The sequence below is a fragment of the Colletotrichum gloeosporioides genome (genome assembly GCF_011800055.1).
Source record: "Colletotrichum gloeosporioides strain Lc1 chromosome Unknown consensus_82, whole genome shotgun sequence".
Taxonomy (NCBI): Eukaryota; Fungi; Ascomycota; class Sordariomycetes; order Glomerellales; family Glomerellaceae; genus Colletotrichum; species Colletotrichum gloeosporioides.
Window position 1 is genome coordinate 412,639 of NW_025544727.1, and position 17,820 is coordinate 430,458.

The window sequence follows — 17,820 nt, forward strand, 5'->3', positions numbered from 1 at the left end:
TGCATCCCGGGGCAAGACGAGCAAAGGCCCAAGGGTGATGAGCAGCTCCATTTGCTCCATTCGCTCCAGTCCCCGAAAGCCGGGTCCTGGTGGTCACATGGAGTCCTGGAGGGCCCCGAAGGTGGGAATCCCAAGTACCTTTCGTGTTCGAAATCCCCAGTTTCCAAGGCGTTTCCCCGAGGGGATCCCGCAATCCCTCTTGTTTGAAAAATGCTCGCACGATTGGGGTATCTCTTTAGACGCAGAATAGGACCGATGTCTTCACCGGAGCGCCCCGCTGCCTTGGCGTTGATTCGCCTCAGCTGCCGCGCGAGATCCGTTATTCCGTATCTAAGCTGCGGCGTTGCTGCACGAGCCTGGCCCGCGTTGGAAAAGAAAGCTACCCATCCAAGCATTTTCAGCGTCCTTTCTCCGCAGGAATGTGGGACTGGTATGGGGAGGCAACGTGGGGAAAATCGTCCAATGAAGTTCTCACCGACTAGACGAGCTTGTCCCTTTACGGACGAATATCCCGGCGTGGGTTCCCTGTTCCGGGAATAAGACCGACGAAAGACGCTCTTTAAGGCGCGGAGTCTTGCGGAGTTTATCGACCGTGACGTGATTTGGTCGTTTCGAAATTTCCTACCCTTCCCGAGCCGACTATCAACTCTGAACAGCTACTGTCTCGTTCTCGCAAACATCAGCTCACGTGGCTGCTTTCTTGACGGCGATTATGACGTGTTTCGGAGTTTTCGCTGACAGCATTAAACATGGCTTGACCAACGGTCTGTAAAACAGTTACCACAAGACGCGCCTCGGCTCTTTGGGGTCACATCAGGCCGTTGGATCGTTCTACATGAAGTTCATGCACGTCAAAAATTGTCGCCCAGATTCTTGGAACGAAGAAAACTGGATGCTGGGTTCTAGCAATTTCCGATTCTTCGACACCGCAACATGCCCATAGCTTGGCAGGCTTGGCTGGACCTAGACTCGTCATGGCCCCGTGGGGATTTCTTCTGTATTATAAATCTCAACGTCGAATTAACATGGAGGTCGGACTGGGTTTGCCTGGCAAAATGTGTCCGGGCGTTCCTGATGCTCCTCGACTTAGTTCCAGTCTGAAGCCTCGTTGGTAGCTCGAAAGCCGACCTGCTCGGGCCAAGAACCTAAAGCCGCACCTGTACCGGATATGATCTTGAACGTGTTTGCCTCACTGCCTTCCGCCATGCATTAGGATTCGCTCTTCACATTTCGAACACCTGGCAAGAAGGACGGAGACGCGATAGAAAGTGTTTTCAGAAGATTGACCTCGAAAATCATGCAAATGAGTCCCAGATATCCTGAAAAGAAGCCTTTGTCCAAGCGGAAATACACACAGGAAAAATAACCGTAAATAAATACTTGTACCAAATCAGTACGACTGCCTCAGAACAAGGGGCTTGCAGGTCAGTTGCGGAACCAGTTAGGCGTTTTCTCTTTCATGCGGGGGAAGACGTCGGGTAAGCGGATGCTTTAACAGACCAAAACGCGGAGAGGGAACTTTTTATTCTACCTGCGTGGAGAGCGCACCTCTAACTCTGGGGACGGATTGGTATGCGTCAGCACCCTTAGCAAAGCAGTAAGTCTACATGTAGCTTGCTGTTGCTACGGAAATGCTTGAAGAACCCTCCACAGCAGAACGGCTGACAGTCAGACTAATCTCAGCCCCCACAATCACCTTATGCTATCTATCCCCTACAGTACTTCTTCCGTCGACTGCGGAAGGCGTGAAGCTGAGAACCTAAAGGAAGAGGTTTCAAAGAAAGATGTCCCAAGGCAGCCTACTCTTTGATTATCGATCATTGATAGGCAGTACAGAGGATGACGCAGGTCTGAGGTGGGAGTAAATTGCAGATGTGCTCTTTTGGGAAGTGATAATGCCGACGCAGCAAAGAATACTGATTATGAGAGCTCTGTATCGCGTTGTCGGGGCATAGTAGGCTGTATATCATGTGGAGCCCTAGGTCTTTACTATTCGAAAGAGGGATCTTGGATGTAAGTCAGATTCATTGTGACTTTCTACGACTAGAGCGACGCTTAAATGCTTCCTACGACGGACTTTTGCGTGAGATATTAGTATTCTAGCGTGGTTCTGACAATCCCCATTGTCACTTGAACTGCAGTTTATGTTTGAAGCTGGGTACTACTCCTAGCAATCTCACTCGTAGCTCGTAGCTTCAACAACTCCACTAGTCCGAGTCCCCTAAGGGCGCGCTGTTCACGACCTCTGCAAGCTTCACTGTCCAAAGCTTATCCATACCCAAGATGATTAGTGTGTCTCCGGCCAACTCAAACTGCACGATTGCCGTAGAGACTGGGTTCCTCGTAAAGTAATACGCGTTGAACACGCCGATGATCTTGCCCTCTGCAGACCGCACCACGACTCCTTCACCTTCACCCGTCCAGACTCTCCCCTTGTCGTCAATTCGGATACCATCGGGAGCTTGCATTCTAGCAACACCAAAGATGCGCTTATTGACAGGCCACATGTTTTCGTCAAAGTCGTAACTGTAGATGGCCGGCGCGCCAACCTTGGCAGGTAAACCCCAGATGCGGCTCCTCTCCTCACCGCCAAAGTCTGTGACCCAAAGCTTCTTCTGGTCTTTGGAAACCCGCACGCCGTTGGCAATCGGGTAGTCGGTTCTGCTGATGGCCGGAAGCAGCGTCTTAGCCTGTGGGTCGAAGCGCCATAGACCTTGCGGGACCGTGTCATTGCTGACGACACTGTCGACGGAGGGAAGAATCGTGATATACATGTACGACTTATTTGTACCAGACTGCGTGGCCCATGCCACGTCGTCAACGGCGTCGAACTTGAGGCCGAAGTATGAGTTTAAGATCCACTCAACTTCACCCGTCTCGATGTCGACGGCGAAGACACCACCAGGCCAGCTGCGGATGTCATCACGAAGGCTGGTGAAGTACACGCGGCCTTGATGGTAATACCCGCCGTTGGGGTTCTGAAGGGGCTCCGACGTAGTCAGATTGCGGATGGTGCCGTCATTCAGACTCAGAATCTCGACACGAGTTGGGCCATCGTTGATCCACGTCGTGTACCAAACCTCGTTGCGCTCGCTTACCCAGACTCCAGCTTCGCCAGCAAAGTTCTCCTCGCGCTGGTCGATGAGCGTCGGCTCCGGGTTTGGTCCAAGGAGAGCAAGAAATTCGTCGTCGTAGGAGATGAAAGGTGCTTTCTTCGCAGCGGCGAAAAGGGCATTGGTTTCGTCCGAAGTCGAGTTCCCGGTCACAAAAGCATTAAAGATGCTTCCTTCAAAAGTGCCAGGGAGTAGATAAGTTAGTTCGTAAGGAATGGATACAACGTCCGCGCAGAATACGGGCAAGGTGCCAAGCAAAAGCAAATAGAAAGAGTGACGGGCCATTTTGGTTGGCTTACAAGATATTCAAACTGAGAATGAGGGTGGTTTGGATAGACGGGAGCTAGTCGGAAAGGCAGAAAGCAACGACGTCTTTATACATCCAGTGGTGTTGAGCATCTCCATTGATATCAGCTGGAATCTTGGCTTTGTTTCACGGGTAGCGATGATAAAGTGGCAACTGCTCCTAGCCTCAACGGCCATATCCGAAATTTTGACTGTTGAATATGATATCCAAGATATTTTGTGATGGTGAGTGACATTGAGTCGAGTCGTGGACTGCTCGAATAGTTCAACCCTGGCTCCAGAGCCTCCACCTAAATCGCCTGAACAGGCTAGCGTTCCGGTTTGCATATCGACGATCCAACTTTAATTCGAGAATAATGTCATTCAGAGGAGAACTCAAGAAGACCATCTTTGCGTTAAGTCCGGAGCAAGTGGAAAGCCATTTAATAGAAAATTCCCGCATCTCACCTTGCTATTTAAGGTCAGTCTGCGCTGCTTACGGGCCGGCAGTTTGCCCTGTTCAGGGCGCAATCCTGGTTCGCTATCGGCAATTCATATCAGTAATTTGGCGTAATCCAGCGGATCGAAGGCAGCCAGTAATGCACTGAGCAGAATCTTGTCCCACTTGTATTGAACTTTTATTATGCTATTCTACCACTCAAGGGTTCTACAGAGCGCTGTGACTTGCACTCACTACCTGGTGTGATGCGCGCTTCAGAGGCTACGTCTGGGTTCCAGTCGCCCCGGGCTAACTAGGTAGAGCAAAATAAAATGTCAATGGATTTCCAAGTTTTCACGTACAGCTCTCTACTAACCGAATACCGAAAGAAATCGACGTTGTATGGCGCAAATACTACTAGACTTCAGTAGTTGATCATCTTGGAACAAGCCAATATCGCATGAGATCCGGCAGCGGCGAGTTTCACGGAAGTTTTAGGGGAGTGATGATCATGATAATGGATCTACAGAATCACGTTTTCGTCAAACATGCGTGGTGTTCTGTGATTAAAGAAGGCGCCGAAAGCATGGGCATGTAAGCCGGCCGGTTCTAGACACAAGCCCAGGGAGACGGCCCCATGTGCGCCGGCTCGGAGGGTTCATCGGGCTTCGTGGCAGTCCAGGGATTGTATGAAGATCCCAAGACAGACAGATATTACGCCAGCGGCAGACTGGGCCACTACATACAGGCCAGGTTGAAATTCAAGCTTTGAAATGATTTTCGGCGCTGTCCGACCTTGATGCTCACGCAACCAAGGATTCAGACAAATGCAACGTCTGATGGGCATCAAATACAGACCCTTCTTCGATAGCATCATCGTTGCACGTTGATTTGGAAGTGATCGGCTGGACTCTCAGTCTTGACATCTTTCGAGACCTTCATGGGGCGGAAAGTCGCTCGTCTGATGTTGCCTGAATGCATCGCCTTCCAGCAGCTGCAGCCATCGCCGCAAATCTCTGACAGCCGTGCCGGATGAGGCAGTAGTAATGTGCGTTTGAAAGTAAGCAAACATGCTTAGTATTGATCAGCGTATTGATGCAAGAAGGGTCCAAGTCAGTCCGGCGTTTGTCGATCCGGATGAAACTAGGCGTTACCATTGGACTGTGCCGCACGTGGTTAAGTGAATGTTAATGAGCCCACCACCTACAGGAAGCAAACACTGCATCCACAGCGTCATCAGAGGTGGCGTATGACGCCTGAAGCCACTCAACTGGCCTCGCTTAGTTGCCTTAGGAGGCGGTGCTGGGTATGGCAGTCGGTCTTGTCGGTGATGGCGATGTTGGGATCTTCGGTCAGCTGGCTTTCAGGACCAAATGAATTAAGTTTGAAGTTGGAAAATGATTCTCATGATAGTCCAGTTGTGGATGCAAATGACGTGGGCGCTTTTTACAACCAGTATCATCAGCTTCTGGGCGGATAAAAGAATTATTTAAACCCTCCTGAATTCCTGTCAACTCAAGTCGTGCATATTTCCTGATACCACAACAATCCAGCAACCAAGACCAAAAAGAACACGAACCCTATCATTTTTAAAAGATATCAGAACTTTCCAAAGATCAGTCACAATGGCCTTCAAGTATGCCCACTCTACAAAAATCCGCAACGCCTCACGCTATGCAAGACACTAACCAGAATCTCTCAGCTCAAGCCGTCGCTTTTCCTTCTCCATCTCGCCCGCCTCCAAGGCCTCGAAGCGCGTGATGGCCGAGCGCAATGATAACCGCCGTTCTTTTGACTCCCAAGCCAGCTCTTCTACCCTTGGGGCGATGCCAGTCGTCGAGGTTGAGAGCTACCTGACCGCTCCGGCCGCCCGGTGGTCTACCGCGAATCGGATCTAAAGAATGGTTTAAGTCGATTACGGTGTGGAGGATATACGATGAATGGGACTATGAAGTGGAGAAATGTCCTTGAACTGCAGAAGTTCGTCCCGATTTAGCGAGTCTTTTGCGGATACCCACATCAACATGAATAGTTGATAGTTTCAAGGATTAGATGCATGAATACATTGCGTCTAAGGAATACAGATAAATCAGTTCTATAAATGCAAGCGTTCTATGTGAAGCAGCCACTATCCAAACAAAACCAAATTCCCATTTTTATCCCTATTACAGTTCCCTTTTGTTGCAAATCAAGAACCTAGCGCCTTCAGATGCTCTACTTTTTTGTGAACTTGCTCTCTCTCCAACCACTCCTCGAAGTTCAATAATCCACTATGCTGCCTCTTCACTGAGGCAATATTGACGCGAAATCCGTCAGTGTAAAACCATCTGTACATGGCTCCGAAGTCCGCAATCAGCCAGTGAAGAAACCTCACAAGGAACTGAAACGTCTCAGGGATCTCCGTGCCAACCTTTCTCTTGAATACTGCATTCGCCTCGCCGAGAGTAAGCTCGTCGCCTGCAATGGGGATCTCCATGCTGGCAAAATCTTGGGGGCGAAGGAATGATTGCGCTGCAAAGTAACCGACATCCTTGACAGCCACGAGTTGAAGCGGCTTCTCCTTCACCGCAACCCTCCATGAGGTTGCCATGATTTTGGTCTCCATGCCCGGTGTCATGTTATCCATGAAAGCGACGGGTCTAAGAATAGTCCAGGTCATCTGATTCTTCGCTTTTTCGACAAGGTGGTGCTCGATGTTGTATTTACTCTTGAAGTGCTGGACTTGCGGAAAGACGTTGTCGTAAGACGAATCACCGCCGCGGTCTATCGAGGAGTAAACAAAGTGCTTGACATTGTTGGCGAGGGCTTCGTCAATCAGAGCCTTTCCTTGCCTCTCTTCGGACTCTGCTGAGGCACCTTGACCTATGGCCGTCTGTGGGAGCACTAGTTAGCATCTGTTACGTTCGGTACGAAGTCTCCAGGCTGTACTCACTTGCACGCTGTACACGCCCCAGATTTCTGCCGTTGAGCCCCCCAATGCTGACTTTGCTGAGGCGAAGATGGCTGGAACGTCGTTGAGATCACCCTTGAAGACTTTAACTCCCTGCGCTTCGAGAGCTTTTGCTGAGGCTGCAGCGGGGTTGCGTGTGACAGCAAGGATGGTGTGCGTCTCTCCAGCGCCGGCCTCCAGGAGAGCTGAGATGACAGCACCACCTTGTTTACCGGTTGCGCCGGTGACAAGTATGGACTTTTGGTTGGTAGATTGGCTCGACATGTTGAGCACTTAGGGGTCAGAAGTTGTTTTACTGATGTGCAGTCGTGATGAGGTAATTTAGGTACTGGGAAAAGCGGTAGAGATAACCGTAGATGTTGTTTTTATGGGTTTGCTGTAGAGTTGTGAGTCTGATGTCATTTTACTCGAACATACCAGCTGTATATATAGATGGACTTCCATCCTATTCGGCATTTCGCTTCTCGCGAGTGACTTCAACCATCGATGATGAAGAAATCATTTCAAAGCATTCTGCAGAGCCAAGAACACCAGAAAATACTATGCGTCTGCAGTGAAAATCGACAGCGACCACCAAAACATCTAGCGACTACCCAATTTGGCAAGTTTCGTCGAGCTTCTCAGCGCCCCGAAGGCCGAGAGCAGGGGTTGTGGCGTCAACAAGTGGTCAGCTACGCTTAGCAATCAACTGCGGTCTCCAAGCTCTGATTGGATAGTTGGGCCGCGAAAGGATGACCGCGTCAAGGAATGCGATCCCACCACCGAGATCTGGACAGGAATGCGGCACTATTCGGTACTTTTGAATTCAAACTTTCCGTCCATGTGTGCGAATCCTTACAATGCAGGATGCATGCTGACTCATAGCCAAACGGCGACGTTGAATCGCGGTTAAATCTTGAGTGTCATCACGAGCGAGGCATCAATCCAGAGTCCGCCGGCGGTTCAGAAATCCTGTATCCAAATAACATAACGTGACATCTAAAATTCTAAGTACATTAATTTTCGTGACGGGCGATTTCAATTCCAAGGCAACTGGTCATTCAAAATCCTCGTCAGACAGGGATGTGGAATCCAGAATCCTTCCTACATGAGACTTGTCAATGGAGTCGCAATTACGTCTGATGTTCATCATCAAGATTCTCATGAAATGGACGAGCCCAAAATCGTACATGCTTGAATCTTGAGTCTCAGCATGTTCATCAATCGACATCGTGGCATCAGGAGTGTCAGGTTCCCCTAAGCCATGCGAGAGTCCGAGAAATTCACAAGCACTGACATAATCCTCCACAGATTTGAAGTAGAGCTGACCAGAGAAAAGATTTAACTCCGTTGTGCTTGACTGGGGAAGAGACCAAGTCACCGGCCGTCGAGGAACAGTGTAAAGATCTAGGGCGTCAAGGGGAGTGAATCCCAAGTTTGGGCGGGGCGCGTAGAGATGAAGCGATACGAAATTTGACTGTTTGATGTCCGGGAGAAGCTCTTGCGCTTCATGAGGGCTGATGACCATGGCAATATCAATCACACCTCCTTCAGAAGCTCGTGTCAGAATCCACTGTACTGATCTTTGGAAGAGGTCAGAAACATATCGCTGACAAGACGGCAGTTTTGGAACGATGGTCTGCACGAAGTCTTTTGTGACTAGTATCCTCTGAGGGAAGTTTTCGACCCTGAAGTGACTCGAAGCACTCGTGTTACCCAGAGAGATAAAAGCCGGCATCCAAGCCTTTGACCCAGGTGGCAGAATACCATCAGAAATCAGAGTTCGGATGTCTCGGTGAATTGAATGTTGCCGAGGGCTCGCGGGCGGCGGTCTTTGAATTTCCCGCTCCTGCTCAATCTCCGGAGAAAGCTCTCGCTCTTGTTCCTCCCGAAACGTAGACGAGTCGGAATCTATTCCTCCAAAACTGAGAAGGCGCTCTGTAATGGAATCGACATGTGCGTTGTCTGATGAGTGGTTGAGCTCTTCGCTGTCCCGCTGGACGGGCCGGTATCGCGACTTTAATGTCTGAGCCTCCTCCTCTAGAAACTTCTCGGCGTGAGAAGCATTGAAGGTGGTGGATCCGTCCACATAGACCTCCTGCCATAACAGTCGATGACGTTGGTGACGCCTACCCTGGTTTGCCCAAAGCCAGATACCACGATGGAGATCCACAAACGTCTCGGAAACAGCCCATTCCAGGACGTCGGCGACTTCAATCTCAGTGGGGTTTTGGACATGGGACAATAATGAGATTTTTTGCTGTATCTCATTGGGAACACAGAAGACCACCGATTGCCCCTTTCCGAGTTTGCGCATTCGCATACAAGCTGTATCATACTGTTAGCTGCTGTTTCAAAACCTTTTGTAAATATTTTGTGGATGGGCTTACCTTGGACCAGTCTATCTTTAGTCAAGTTCGCCCCCAGGGTAACTGCCGCTCTGTAGTTCCCTGGTAGTTTGAGATCGGTTCCTCTTGTATGCGCTTCATCAAGGAACACCAGACATACATCAGGTTGACTCGCAAAGGGTGATGTATGAAATACTTGCACATGATGCCGGCGGTCTATGACGCAGATGTGGTCATTATCGTCGCAGAAAATAACGGCCTGTGTGTTTTCGTCGCCCTCTGTCATCTGAAGCCAACGTTTGGCAACTCCAATGTTGTCGAGCTCAAGGACTTGCGCGCCAACGTCAAGAATGACACGAACCGGGGGATGCAGCCTTGTGACCATCCCCAGCAGTGCTTCAGCATCGGACTGCATTGTAGCTTCTCGAGCTGGCATCAACGCCACAGAGTTCTCGTCCTGGAGAAGATACTCCAAAACCAAAGCATTGGTATGCTGCTGCCCAGGGTCGTCAAGTTGACAGACTGTGAGCGGAAGAAAGGCCCGCGAATCATTGGTGCCACTGAATCCCGTGGTAGGATGCGACTTGATTTCTCCAATATCCCAGCCGGAAGCTGACAACTTATGAGGGAACTCCTTCAGCTCTCTGGGAAATACAATTTTTGCGAGGAAATAGTCTACGACACTTTTGGCGAATCGAAAACAGGGGAAGAGCACCTCGGTGCAAATGTGATGGTCCTCCAGGTTGACACCGGAGAGTTGACGAAAGGCCAATGGCAAACCGTTGCTGTCAGCAGCCCATACATCATATTCCCCATCTGCTTCATCAGAGCGTATAAGATGGTGGAAAGCGAGAAATAGGTTATCATTGCTCAATCCTTCGTAATAATAACTCAAAGACGTAAGAAGTATGATGACCTCTGGGTGGCTGAACTCCGATCGAGTAGCTGGACTGTCCATCGCCCGAAAAGGGACGGCAAGTCGGGTCTGAGGAATTCTTGTCACATCTGGACCATAGTCGACACGCCATCTTTTCTGAGAGAATACGAAGCTGAGGATTCCTTGTGCAAAAAGCCCTCTCAAAAGTAGAAGTGTTTCCTTTGTCGGCGAGGCCCACAGTTCAGATTGTTCAATAGCATCCGTCTCAACCTCAGTGAGCATGGGCTTTGTAATATAGTTGAAGACGGCTTCCCGAGTGACGGCCGGATATTTCGCCATGGGAAGGCCCTTTGTTCCTTCTTGGCTTAATCGCCGAGCAACAATCTGGAAAAGTCGGATTCGTGCGCTTTCGTTCAGAATACGTAATCGAGGAAAACCACCTTGCGGCCACGCGCTGATCTCCATAACCATGGGATTGTTTTCTCTTACCACTGGAAGAAGCTTTCGTATCATGCCCAAAACAATGTGGATGAGGAACCAACGATCTGGGCTATGCTCGATCGACTGCTGGATGCCCATGGTGTAAACTAATTCAAACTTCGGGCTGAAGTTTTCATCGCTTTCATCCACAATCTTCCGGGCATGCTTGTCCAAGAAATCTTTAATTTGGAGCAGCATGCGGCTCACGTCGTTTTTGCCAGATATCTCAGACTCAATGCACATGAGCTGCAGAGACAAGATGTGTGCAGGCTGTACGAGGAGAACACCACCCGACTGTTTGCATTCCTGAAGCAGGGATGCAATAGTGTTTGCTTCGGCCATTCCGACCCGAATATCTCGCGAAAATGGCATGTAGAAGACGCGACGGTTCGACAAACCACCAAGTTTAGCGATCAACATTTGCTGCATCTGCTTAGATTGAGGCTTCGCCACAACAACGAGCACAACTCGAGACCCGTCTGCGATGGAAGATGCGACCATTGGTACGATAACGGACGACTTGCCCTCGCCCATGTTGAGCTGTAGGACGGCGTTTTCGCCCAATGGGGGGTTTCTCATCTTATCCGCAATGTTTTGCTGGACTCCACGAACAATGATGCCACTCTCGATCTCCAAAAGAAGACTGTCTGAATACGCCAAAGGATCCCAATTGGTGTGGCCTGGGTTGCGCAGCTCATTTGCCAGTGCAACTTTGTCATGACAGCAAGATAGCATGCGTTCCGCCCGTTGCAGACTGGTGAGTGCAATTCCATAGCCTGCAATATACTGCTCCCATGCCGGTAGACTACTTCCAAAATTATCTTTATTCAATCTTTGAAGAATAGAGAGAGGGGTGACCCGTGGCATCTGGAAGAAGTTGTGCATCTTGGAAGGGAAGCTGCTCTGATTTGCACCAGGAACAAAGATGGCTTCCAGCATGGCTCCGTGGCGTTGTTGCACATCATGACGGCAGGCTTGGAGATGAACCACAAGTTCTTCCTTACTAGGTATTCCGGAAACAGTAACCGGACCAGTAATCGCGTCTCCCTGTTGCATAGCACGCAAGCTTGCTTGCAAATCATTGACGTATTGTTGCTCATAACCCCCTTGAGCCTTGTCTCTTAAGCGCTGGATAAGCTTTGGGAGACGATACTGCTGCGTTGAATGTGCGCCAGAAATAGGACCATTGAAATCCGGAAAGTCGGTTGCGGGGACCATGGGCGGTGAATTTCGAAACAATTCGTTGGCGTCTATGAAACTTCTCTCCCTCAGCAGGTTCCATTTTGGTGTAATCAGCATTGGAGGGGCAAGATGAGGTGGAACCACAACAGATGGCAATCTTATGGCAATTTCCTGGAGATAGGTTTGGAAACGGAAGTTGTCGTTCGGTTTCTCGAAGATTCGTTCAAGCTTGGGAGGCAGACCCCACAGCTCTACGTATGTCTTCCAGTCGTAGAAGTACCCATGGTCTGAGGGAATGGTGGGAGACTTGCATGGCCACTGCTTTTGAAGGCATGCTGCAAGGGTGGTTACAGCCGTACGTTGGTGGTACTCAAACAACTCCTCGGAATCTTGTCTCCGAACTATGTCAGGACAACGGTGATAAGGCTTAACCTCCGGCCACAGGGCGGATTCTAGCTCCGAACAGCTAACGTCAGCGCCGGCCGAGGGGAAAAAGCTGCCTGATGCGGCCATGGGGGTGGCCAACGTAGTCAGGCTGGGCGTAGTACGAAACGACGCCAATGTCTGAATTACATTCATATCGGCGTCTTCAGCGTATGAAAGAGTAGCCAGCCAAATCATAAGCTTGAACTTGCAGACTGTAGGGATGACGCTGTTGTGCAATGTGAGCCAGTGCTGAATGACAAATTGAGCCGACTCCTTGAGAATGCCGGCATCGTAAGCGATACCGGACATTTTGAACTGAGTGTCGTCTTGATGAACGTCGATCCTCTGGCCATTGGCTAGGTAACTCGACCACAGATGGTTGTCAATCGATGGAAAAAGTGGCTCGGTAAGGACAGATTGGCCCGAAAAGATAACTCTGGCGATTGCAAACGATCTGGAGAAGTTGAGTGTCAAGCTCCGATCCCGCGATCGGTATTCCACATCCATCTGGATGTTGTGTCTCTCTGCGCCGAATTCCGACAGGCGAAATGTGGCAGCTCGGACGTTGTCGCGACGAAGTAAGTCTGGATTTACTTCATCCATCGCTAGAGGCTCTATATAGGATTGAGAATGAAAGAATTTCGAATGGTCTGCAATGTCGAATATCTCTCGTACGTACTCAAAGAAGAGCCCGTGCTGTGATAGAGAGCTAAGCCCTGGCATCCAATTGACCGTCTGCATCACACGCTCATGAGCAGGGTAGTATGTCCGACCGGGCGTTAGGCGTGCAATTTCGCAGAGCACATCGATGTTTTCCTGGTTCAAAACATCAAAGGATCTAACCGCCGCGGATTTCAAAATTCCTAGCGCCTCTTCAGTACCGGTTCGCCCTGTGAGCGGATCCGGAACACAAAAAGAGGTGAGCGCATGGAGATAGCAAAGGAACAGCTTGCTCTGACAACTCCCATTGCTAACAAGCCTCCCCAACTGATTATCCACATCGTAGGCGTGTGTCTCTCTTTCGCAGTTCTTCTCGATTGAGACCCGAATGTGGCCTTCCGTCGCGGCGTGCAACACTTTGCCCTCCGAGATCAGTACTTTACGAACAGGAGATAGTGCAGGTTGATAAGGATCGTGATAAGTGAGAACCAGTTGATCTTTGAGTCCAATCAGAGTCCCGACGGACTGAAAAGAGTCAATAGACATGCCCCGATACTGTCTTGACGTTATCGAGGTGGCGCCTGGCTGTAGATTAAAGTCGAGCCCAAGGCGCGGAAGATGAATCGAGACTGATGAGCCAAGTTTTGGAATGGTGATATGGATCCAAAAGCCATTTTCCAGGGGAGAAAGAATGCTCGAAATAAGTCTAAAAGACGGGCTGTTGACACCAATGAGGGAAGAATATTCATTGGAAAGCTTCCAATAGGCAGCTCCATTTAGTCGATGTTGCCTTAACTTCCAATTGGACATCGAGTGAAGCCAAGGAGTGTTGCCATCGCAAAACTCAATGCATTTATCTTCATGATCGTACCAATGAGAGTAGTTTTCCACAAAGGCAGTTGGTAAGTTGCTGTGCATATGACGGAAAGGTATCAAATCGAATTTCTTCTCTCCTTGGGTGGCATGAACCAGAAGGTCGGGCCCGTTAGCCCCAACTTTGCGATCAAGTCGTAAGTGAACATTGTGCTCAGCAAAAGCTGTCTTGGAAGAGAATTCCATGCCGGGAACAGCGGTTGGTACGATATCAAGAGATAATCGGCCGAAAAGTCGGTGGTATGTCGGATGAACCAAATACTCTCCAGGCAAATGGTCTAAAGGAACACCATCGACGAGAAGCTCCCCCGTCAAAAGACAAAAGTGCACCATCTGACCCGACTCTGTAATGGTAGAAAGCCAGTAGTTGTATGTGTCAGAAACGACCTTCCAAGTTCCAGTGGATTGGTAACTAGCCCAAGATTCTTTAACTGCGTCATCTAACGCCTTACTACCCTGAATGGTAGTTGCGTGGGCTAAGTAATGGTAACAGCTGAAGGATGTTCTTTGCCATCTACAGTGTAGATGTTGAACTGGCTTCTCCAAAGATGGCAGGAGAAACTCTGAGTACTCCTGAATTCCGACAGAGGATTGAAGAAAAATCGAAGCATTCTCATCGCGCGACAGTATGTGATGTTGGAATGCCTCATCAACGTTGAAAGTATCTGCGCATAGTAAGAAGGACTCCATTGCCCTTCTCTGGAACCTGATCTTGTTACCGTCGTCAAGTATTTGCCGAGCCTTCTCTCGCAAAACTTTGGCCCAGGTGAAGGCAATATTGCGCGCGGTAGAGAGATACTCTAAGCACTCGTTTTGAATGCTCTCAGACTGTGTGAGAGTGAGAGTGCGACAAGCCAGAGACACGAATGTGGCCAAAGCTCCGAGAGACTGCCAATTCTTTTCACATCGTTCAGTTGATTCTCTAAGGCCTTGCAACATTCTTCGTGAAAACTGGTCATCTTGAACAATGGCGTGTGTGCTTCTCCAAGCTGAATCACTACTAGGCCCCGCCTGGTAAATGCATTGAAGAACCATCAGCCCGACCTCTCGTTTCTTCATATCGACCGCTGGCGAAAACAGCTGTACCAAGATATTCTGCCAGACGATTCTGAATCCGAGAGGGATCGACGCTAGTGCCTTATACTCGTCTAGCGACATGTTGTCTGGGCACTCATGCTGTGAGGAAATGACAGTATTCGGAGAAGGGCCATTGGGGCTTTTGTAGTTTCGAGAGAGAAAACGTTGCAGTTGCGAAGCAGTTTCGGGAAGCTGGTACGTACACTCATCATTGATGGTGTTCGAAAATTCAAATGAAGTCATCAAGTGGAATCTCGTGTAATCGAGATATGCGTAGTGCAAGCCGTTGTTCAGCAAGATTTCGCTCTCGGAACAAGTGCCCACCGGTTTCTCTTTGCGGTGTGTCACCGCGTTGGGTTTATTTTCGGAAAGAAGATGCACTCTTTGAGATTGAACATTGCTTTGCCAGAAGGAGCTGAGGCCATCGTAGGATTGCAGGAAGTAGGAATATTTGGGCGTCCGTGCCGAGGCATATTTCGTTTTGAGAACATCACAAAGAAAGAAAATGCTGGCGTCCCTCCAATTCCCAAATACCTGAGGTAAAGCAAGTTCGAACACGGTTGATTTCTTTTCATTCGCATTTGATGGTAAGGGCCACTCGTGAATAAGAATTTTGATTGCGCCGGCCTTGACCTTATACAAACATTTCGTGCATTTTTTGGGAACGTGTCGGTAATAGTGCTGTCTCGTTTGGTCGTTGAACAACTTCGTTTCGTTGCAGCTGCACTCGCGATGATATCTCATAAGGGTTTCGTATTCTGCGCTTTTTGCGGCAAACTCTCGACGCTTTTTGTCTCTTTCCTCTGTTGCAAAAGTCTCGATCTTCCGCAAAAGCTCTTGGTGTACGGGAGATATATCAAACGTCCGTACTGAGAAGCATCCACCCTTCCCGAATGCTGTATAAATGTTCAAGTTTGACCTTAGGGAATCGCAACCCTGCAGTCGCTTGGTGAGGTAGTCCTCTGCTTCGAAGAGCCTTTGCATGTTCTTTCTAGACGTCAACAACAAGCTCTGAAATAGAGTGATGGGAATCCTAGGGTCGTAATCCCGGAGCATTGGGTGGGCATCGATGGCAGCCTTGTCGCAAGCAATCCAAATTTCGAGAATGGTGAGCAGCATAGTCGAAGTCAGCTCCGGATTTCCCTCATACAAGCCACTGGCCTTCTCATGATACTGTATCATGAGGTTCCTTAGCTGTCTACAGGTTGATGAGGAGGCCAAGGCGAGCTGGCGTCCTAGCCAGTTTTGGAGTTTCATCTCGATCCAAAACTCAAACGCTGTGAGGTTGAGCAAGAGATGTGATGTGTTATCTTGACTGAAGCATCCTGATATGACCAGGTCTGGAAGTTCATCCAGTCTCCAGTTGTACAATTCCCATTTTGGATCGAAGCAGCGCCGAACACTCGACTTTCTCCGTTTCTCGATGGAACAGAGAAAGTCGTCGAGCTGTGGTAGCTGCAGCAATGTATCCTGATTAAAGTCCAAGGTTTTCAGTTGGGACAAGTCGTTTGTGAGATTCCGACAGCTCCGCTGCTGTATAGCTGTCCATCGTTTCATGAGAATCTGATTGGCGCAACACATGCGTTGTCGGACTATGTCGAGAGCGCTTGTATTTGCAGTCGAGCCCAGCTTTTCGAGTCGTCTGGCAAGTTTGGACGTCATGTAGTGCAGAACGTCAGAATCGAGACCTGCTTCGATGGACTGGTGAAGAACTTCTCCTATGAAGAAGGCCATGAAAACCTTATAGAGATCGACTTCAGGGCGGATACTCTGTGAGGCTCGACGGCACAGAAGCTGAAGAGTGACGCGAATAAGGAGCCACATAGGAGAGCGACGCCAAGGGTGAAGACAGTCTTCCCACAGCACCTCATCCCTGGTGTTCTTCCAAATTCTGACTTGCTCAAGGGGCTGTCCAACAGCCAATAGGAAAGAATTCAGAAGTTCTGTGACGATCTTTGGGTGGGCTGTGTCGCGAGTCTCCTCATGCATTTGCCCAGCCTTCTTCACCTTAGGGAGCGTCCCTGGTGCAGGCTGAGTACCCATTTTCGCCAACGTGGCGGCCAGAGTCTCCAGAAAACCAGATTGTAGAACTTCATCCCGACCGACCCTGACAGCGCTCCCGGGAAAGGTCCTTCGAAGTCGTCCGATGGTGGTGTTTACAGCTTGGTTGGAGGGAGATAATTCAAAAGTCTCGAAGTGATACGAATCTCCAGCGTTGGTGACGAGTGCACCGGCATTCTGCGCTTTCACGTAAAGAGCGATTGATTCTGTCCGTGAGTTAATTTCCGACTGACTAGCGAGGAGCGCAGTGTCGTAGCCAACATACCCGAATCTGAAAGCTCTTTAAGAATGGAGCATAGCTGAAGCTCATCGATCGAAACTGTCCCCTGAAGTGGGCTATGGGCGCGAAGCATGTAGTCCATTGTGACTTGTGCTGCCTTGATGGAATCTGCATGTCCAGCATCCATATGTCGACCGAGTTCACCAAGGGAATCGCGTGTAATCTGCATCAGCGATATCTCTCTCTCAGGAGTAAAGTCGCTCTCTTGCGGAAGATGAGAGGGCAGGAAGACATGATGGAATAAGTAAAGCGCTGTTGCGCTGTCGATGGTCTTATTCTTGGTCGTTTCCCCGTGAGCCATTTTGACAAGAGTTTTGATGGTGTTTGAACGTGTATGGAAGACGAGATAGGTGAAAGTCCCCATGGAATGTTTGCTTGGAATATCAAAGTCCTTTGTCGACTCCTCCGTCCCATTAGGGTGCTCTGGCTGGACAATAATAATAACCCCCATGGGAGAAATTCTAACTTGGACCCACCCTACCGACAACCTTGTGATGTCAACAGCCTATTTCTGCGGGAGGCCGTCCATGTGCATACCGGTAGCTTCTTAGTCGGCGTTCATAAGCGATAAGCCGATACCTCGTGGGTGCATTTAAACATGTGAACCTTTATCGTTCCGGCATTGTCGGCCTCAAAGTTTGAGCAACGGATGCCTCTTATCTAGGTCCAAATCATTCACCCATGGCACAAGGTAATGTCAGCCACGGAGACTTCGGATGTAAATTTTGATTTCTTTCCACAACAATGCTTGTTTGAGGGGTGTACCCATTCAGAAAGCTGAAAGTTCCGT

The 17,820-nt window shown here is 49.4% G+C and overlaps 3 protein-coding genes and 1 pseudogene across 4 annotated transcripts; 1 reads left to right on the forward strand and 3 right to left on the reverse strand.

The window, feature by feature from the left end:
* Nucleotides 1–2,207: 2,207 nt before the first annotated feature.
* On the reverse strand, nucleotides 2,208–3,398 carry GCG54_00010098 (uncharacterized protein; the record flags this gene model as incomplete). Its single annotated transcript, XM_045410030.1, has 1 exon — nucleotides 2,208–3,398. One exon carries the CDS (start codon nucleotides 3,396–3,398, stop codon nucleotides 2,208–2,210), a length of 1,191 nt encoding a protein of 396 aa, XP_045259065.1.
* Nucleotides 3,399–5,462: 2,064 nt separating this feature from the next.
* GCG54_00010099 (uncharacterized protein) lies at nucleotides 5,463–5,735 on the forward strand (the record flags this gene model as incomplete). The annotated part of the gene is made up of 2 exons (XM_045410031.1): nucleotides 5,463–5,473; nucleotides 5,540–5,735. The coding sequence occupies 2 exons, from the start codon at nucleotides 5,463–5,465 to the stop codon at nucleotides 5,733–5,735; spliced, it is 207 nt and encodes a 68-aa protein (XP_045259066.1).
* Nucleotides 5,736–6,025: 290 nt separating this feature from the next.
* Nucleotides 6,026–7,051, reverse strand: GCG54_00010100 (uncharacterized protein; the record flags this gene model as incomplete). The annotated part of the gene is made up of 2 exons (XM_045410032.1): nucleotides 6,026–6,709; nucleotides 6,770–7,051. 2 exons carry the CDS (start codon nucleotides 7,049–7,051, stop codon nucleotides 6,026–6,028), a joined length of 966 nt encoding a protein of 321 aa, XP_045259067.1.
* A 772-nt stretch (nucleotides 7,052–7,823) lies between these two features.
* Nucleotides 7,824–17,331, reverse strand: GCG54_00010101 (annotated as a pseudogene). The gene is made up of 2 exons: nucleotides 9,157–17,331; nucleotides 7,824–9,094 (listed from the first exon to the last, which is right to left on the reverse strand). Coding segments are annotated over exons 1-2 (9,446 nt in total).
* Nucleotides 17,332–17,820: the final 489 nt, after the last annotated feature.